General features: G+C 36.4%; 1 protein-coding gene across 1 annotated transcript in view; it reads right to left on the reverse strand.

Moving 5' to 3' along the window:
* Positions 1–6269, reverse strand: part of LOC109839442 (plasma membrane ATPase 1-like) — a 21474-nt gene extending 15205 nt beyond the window's left edge. The window contains 8 exon segments of the mRNA XM_020407865.1: positions 929–1152; positions 2379–2413; positions 2416–2491; positions 2607–2744; positions 3817–3933; positions 4038–4157; positions 4816–4916; positions 6058–6269. Of these exon segments, the coding sequence (XP_020263454.1) occupies positions 929–1152; positions 2379–2413; positions 2416–2491; positions 2607–2744; positions 3817–3933; positions 4038–4157; positions 4816–4869 (764 nt within the window). The 5' untranslated portion in view covers positions 4870–4916; positions 6058–6269.

Below are 6618 nucleotides of genomic sequence, written 5' to 3' on the forward strand. Positions count from 1 at the left end.
CACGTGCCTGCATTCAGTTAGTAGGAGGTCTATTCAGACAGGTGGAAGGGGGGAGGGGGGAGAGATTTCTTCATGCGTTCAGGATGTGACATCCATTAAAAATATGAATTGGTAAATTAACTAATTTCATACTCTTAATTGTATTTATATCAGCTCCAGCGAGTAGCTTTCTCAGCCTAAAAGTAATCAGAACACCCAGATTCACCCACACCCATCTCAAGAGCCAACACAAGTTAGTGGCAAAAGAAATCAAATAGTTGTCTTCACCTAAATTAGCTGATATTTGACTATATGTGTATTATCATGGAGAGCTAATGGTATATGATGGTTATATTTCACATGTTTGCTTAAATTATAACAAGACATGTAATTTTATTTCATATATAAAAACATAATGCAACCTCAATCAAATTCTTATCCACCGAGAGTTTGTTGAGGGTTAAAGTTCCTGTTTTATCACTGCATAAAACATCCATCCCAGCCATTTCTTCAATGGCTGTCATTCTTTTCGTTATGGCACCCTGCATCAGTTAGAGAATCACATTTAGTAACATATATTATTGCAGCAATTGGTTCTGAAAATAAGAGAGAATCGGTTTCTTAAACCTGCTGGGACAAGCGATGTGATCCAATAGCCATTGTGACAGAAAGAACAGTGGGCATAGCAATTGGGATCCCCCCAATGAGAAGCACAAGAAGATTATCAACTACCGTACGGTATTTGCTATCATGAACACCACACATAGCAATAATATCAATAACCATTCCAATAGCAATCGAGCAGATGCAGAAATTCCCTATTGCAGTCAAAACCTGAAATACGTCAATTAAAGCGATGTGTCAGGCAGCAATACTCAAAATATTATGCTTAAGAGCAGACCTCCAACTGCATCTTTTCAGTTTTACATGTTCCAAACAACAAATTAACTCAGAACCTCCCAAAGACATTATTACTTGAAAAATGAAGCTAACCTTCTGAAAATGGCCAACATGAACCGTTGATTCTACAAGATGGGCTGCCTTTCCAAAGAAAGTGTGAACTCCAGTGGCGATAACAACTGCCTCTATTTCACCTTGTTTGCAGGTTGAACCAGAGTATACCCCGTCACCAGGATTCTTTGTCACTGGTAGTGATTCTCCCGTAAGTGCAGACTAAGAAGTTAAATTAACATACGTTAAATATCAAGATTACCATCTCATTCAAATTACCAGTGTCATGACATTTGAAATCAAAAAATCACTATAAGAATTTAAATTACAAGGATTTAAAAAAAGTTTAGTCAAAAGATTAGTCTTGAAAATTGGGAAATATGATAAGTACGTAAACTGAATATACGAGTAGCTTGTACATGCCTATGTTAAAAACGAATTAGCAGCTATTATCACCTATGACATAGAAACTCTGAAGAATAAGAAGGATATTAACATGTAGACAGGTCATAGTTGAACTTTAAAACTCTTTTGCTGAATATGTACTAGACCTTCCAACTACTTTACGAAAATCATTCATTTAAGTGGCTCTTAGAAACTAAGTTATTATACATATATGATTGTTACGTCAACCGAAATTAGCTAAGTTAGAGCTGCAGATATTCAAATTTTGTATGTTATGCGTGAAGCGAGAATTCAGAGTCTGGCTCTGATATAGTACTCATCAAGAGAAGATAGAAAGAAGTATGAAGAACAGGCTCCAAGTCATTTTAACTGTTGACAATGTAAAAATCGTGTCCAGAAAAGTCAACAAACACGTATTATTATATTAGAGTTTCCTTCAAAACTTTTGTGAAGGATCCTCCTGACAGTACTTCTCTCATGCTGCACACATGCATATGGCATGCGCATACCTACAGGTGTACAGACCCCATCCCCCTCCCTGCATCAGTTGTACATGATTTTGTCCATAACTTGTTTTATGGATAACTTAACTGAAACTAGGTCGTTTTATATGAATACAAACCAATACATATTTTTGTGTGAGTGAATGTACCATAGCAAAAATAGTATACATATGTTGATGTGTCCTGTCTATGCTTTGAAAAATTGATATCCCATGTTCGTATTGGAATACGACACTCATGTAAGTCTATGAAACATGGCTTCTATCAAGAATCATCAGTTTGCATGTGAATTTCACTTCTTTCAAAAACTATAACCAGGTTTCTTCTTCGCCTCTCCAAAGACCCTCAACAGTCTCCCAATGTAATGTAACATACTGATATCTTCATGATTACAGGGTTTTATTTTCTTTCTTTTTGTTCCACATAGGAATCAATTTCTAACCTGAAGAAAAAATAGTTAGTGATCAAACATTGATAAGGAAAAAAACATAAGTGGAAACTAGTAATGAACTATTGGCAAAGAACTAAAGAGACAGATACCTGATCAATCTTTAAAGGGTCTCCTTGAAGAAGACGCCAAGTTTAATACTGATTATGTCACCTGGAACCAGAACAGCAGCATCCTCCTCGCTCCATTTCCCATTACGTAGCACCTAAAGAAATTTAATCAAGTGAATAAAGCATATATATAGAAAAGCTAAATAAATAGGATAGTTAATCAAGAACGATAAGTAGCAGGGAAGATTTCAAAAGTAGAATAACAAAGACCTTGGCCTTTGGCGCCAACCGAGCCATAAGAGCAGCTGCTGCATTGCCAGCATTGTTTTCTTCTATAAAGCTAATGGTCGAATTGATAATGAGCAATGTCACAATACCAACAAAGTCATGCCAATCAACTCCCCTCTTCTGCAAGAATGAGTTTGGCAGCACAAAGCCACTACATAAGCAAAAAATCTATAATTTTAATCCATTTGTCACAAAGTCACTACATCAGCAAAAAGCCTATAATTTTTATTCCATTTGTCAGGTTGAAAATAAGATAAACAAAATGAATCGGCTAGTGCGTAGTCATCCTAGTGTTGTATGAACAGTAATTGCACTAAGGTTTAACCAAGTTCTCACATTATGGTCTAGCTTGAAAGGTTCGAGAGCTCAGATTCCAACATTTCGTATTTCTTCTATCATTCTTCTCTCTCCTCACATCTTTGTTCAAATTATTGCTCACATCAAATCTCCAGTTTAATTTAAACACCAAGAGCAGACTACATGGAAAGATCTAGTTTTCATGATTTGCACTTTCCGAAAGATTGTATTGTTAATTGATGATCAGTTTTCTAAGTTTAAATCATCAACCGAGAGATGATAATCAGTTCTAATATAATGTTTGCACGCAAATCAAATATTAAAGAGCACTTTGACCTGAAAAAACAGAGTTTGCATGGGAACACAAACTTTCTTTTAGAGGTTTAATTTGCAAAATGGATACTGTATTTAGTTATGCAGCAAGAGTTTAAGAACTAAGGTCAGAGCTCGACAAACATAACCATTTTAAGTGTATAGTGGGCATTTACAAAGTGCAAAGAATCTCAATATTATCAAGTTAAAGAAAGGTCAAATAGGACAAAAAAGAAAGACATATGATGGAGACTATGAAAGTATGTTATTTACCGAACTCTAAAACATCAAAACATGTTTTTATAGATCAAACGTGATAATACAAACTACAAAGTCAAACCAAGCAATCTCTCTACCGGTTGGAAATGCACATTTATTCTCCATAGAAAATATGGTAAAGGAATGAAAAGAAACTTTTGACAAAGTGGCACAGACTCTTTAAAATATTGAAGGATAAACAGATATTCTTCGTTAGGAACCAGATGCTGACATATTTTATGTTGATGAATATTACTAGAAAACATTCGAATACCAAGACTTCCTGAATGGTCTTCTCTATAGTCTTGGTTCATGTATTACTTACATCTCCCCTTACATCACGCCCTCCATGGGCAAGAGCAATTGCCATAATAGCTGCAGCTTCCATAACCCATGATAGTGGATTCCACATGAAACCCAAAAATTTCAATACTTTACTTTCCTGTAAAGACGGAAAGATTGAATTAAGAACAAAAAGTCATTGCAAATATCTAATATTAAGAAAATGTGAGCTATATTGCTGCTTCTTGATATCCTTAATCCAACCTTCTTTTCTTCAAGTTTGTTAAAACCAAAGACACCCAAACGCTCTTGAACAGCATCAGAGTTTAAGCCTTCCTGTGTGCATTTAAGGCTCTCAAAAACTTCTTCAATTGGTATATTTTCCTGCAACATTTGGTCCAAAATCAAAGGTCGATGCTCAGAAAACTCCTAGATTGATGAACAATAAACATAACAAAGGAAAGGTAGGTGATTCCCCAAAACTTATATGCAAAGTGTTTGTGAGAACATTAAATAGACATGAAAAAATGTATATAATAGGGAAGGTAGGTGCAAAATTAAGTAGATGCAAAGTGCAAGCCAAGCTCAACACTTATGCAGCTTTATTGATAGGAATAAAAGACAATGAACTTGGAACTGTTATAGAACTTAAACTCTATACACAGATTAAGGGGAGCAGAAGATATCAAAATGTGAATCATAGCTTCAATTTTGTGAGGGCGTCTAGGATAAAATGTGCGATTAGACTGCGATTGTAGCTCCAAAAATAACAAGAAACACATATAGGTAATTCTGAATAGATTGCCTAGATACTGCTATCGCGAATAATCACAAACAAGTGAACACTTGAGAGGGATGACTCCATGCATGTAAGCATCAGCCTTCTAAGAAAAAAACAACTAGACAACAAGAAAGCGAAAGTAGATAGCTGATAAGTTCAAAGTTCCAAATCCTGTAACCTTTATTAGCATCCACGTATGCATAAAGAGAATATTAATGTCAGCTTGAAGAAGAATCTTAAAAACTTATAAAATCTACATACAAGATCAACAGCTTCCTTGTTAATTGCTTCAAGTGCAATTGATTTATCGTCCATATCTCCTCTCCTGCTGCTTAAAACACACTGATTCGATATGTAATTTTCTGCAGACACAAAAAATAAATCATGAGAGTCAATTTGGATAAATTAAGGTTTTCAACAATCTGCAAAAGGAATCTAAACTTGTTCAAGATTACTGAAAACCTGAAACTTTCACCGAGCAGCATACTGTTCTCAACGACCACTTGATCTAAATGGCACAACCTTAGCTCAACTCACATTCAAATTAGTTCAAGGCTTCAAGCTATTCTGCTTGTCAATGTTACCCGATTGTGGTCATGTCATGAGTGGTTCATTAATCAACACTTCTAACTAGAGTGATCCTTCATACATGATTTTGTTGTGATTATTTTACACAGTGAGTGACCACAATGATGAAATATCTCAATTACTGGATTACTTAAAAGTAAAGAGTAATATAAATTAGCTAAGATTAAATATAGCAGCTATTTTCCTAGCTATTTTCTTTCAAGAAAATTACACACAGTTTATGCGTGATGTGAGCACAAATGGAGACACATTTGCGCATGCGCGCACCCGCACGCACACGTGGAAACACACACGTACATCCCATTGCACACACAACAAACACACCCGTTCACTCGTGTGCGCATGTGTGTGTGTGTTTGCACCGCACACAACACACACACTCACTGACTCACGCACCCACCATACTCCCACACGCACACACACATATTTAATAAAACAGTGCAAGATCAAGCAAGGTATCCTCTAATTTTCAGATTCCTGATGATTTTGATCTTAAAGCCTCAAATCACATGACAAGCTTTGGCTAGTTTAAAATAAAACCCTTGTAGAAACAAAACCCTGATTACACTCCGTCGACCAACGCTCCCATCATAATAACCAAAGTGCTTATATAAATGTATAAGGAGGCAACAGTAACAAATTAAAGGCTCAAACTAACAAATGAAACATAACTGAACCACATCCAAACTATGCCGCTGTTCTCCTCATAAACTTTAGCAGATATTCAATTATTTTCAATCGCAAAAAGAAAAAAAAAAAAGACAAGTCTTTCACTTGCAGCAACTCAGTTAGTGCCCCTCTCTAGCAGCGGGACCCAATCAAAAGCAAAGAACCACGTCAACCTCCGAAACTTCCCCCACTTCCATTCAAACGCATACATTTTAAAAACGCCTTTGAAATTTGTACTTGAATTACCTCCAACTTAAGAAATCCAAGAATCTGAAACCCTAGATCGCGCCAACTCAGAATCAAGCGCTCCTCATCCACTTCCTCCTCGCGATGCGAGACGATAGGTATATAAAGAAGCGCCATTGGTTGGAGAAAGCAAGAGACGAGGAGAAGGGATACGACGACGAAGGGACAAGAGAAGAACAAGAAAGAGTGCATTTTTGGAGCGAAGCGGGAAACCCTAGGATTTATCGAGGGATTTTATTTATTGGACAGACAGCTCCTTATATAAGACGGAATCCGACCCGTTAAGTTTTAGGCACACTTTGCACACTTTCGGACTTTTCACTTTGCCCTTAGGGCAAGTGCAGCAAGCTCCCAGTTGGAGTCCTAATCAGCAAGCTCCCAAGAGCTCTCAAGGCATAGCCCATCATTTCCCATACCACATCATCCTATTAATTAATATTAATCTCCAACAAACTCCTAGTTAGGAGCTTCACAATATCAAAAAAAACCCATTTTTATTTTAGTTTTGTAACAATATCAAAAAACCTTCTTCCATTTAACAACTATTTTCAACTTGGGTTT

Source organism: Asparagus officinalis, chromosome 4, assembly GCF_001876935.1.
Source record: "Asparagus officinalis chromosome 4, Aspof.V1, whole genome shotgun sequence".
NCBI classification, from domain to species: domain Eukaryota; kingdom Viridiplantae; phylum Streptophyta; class Magnoliopsida; order Asparagales; family Asparagaceae; genus Asparagus; species Asparagus officinalis.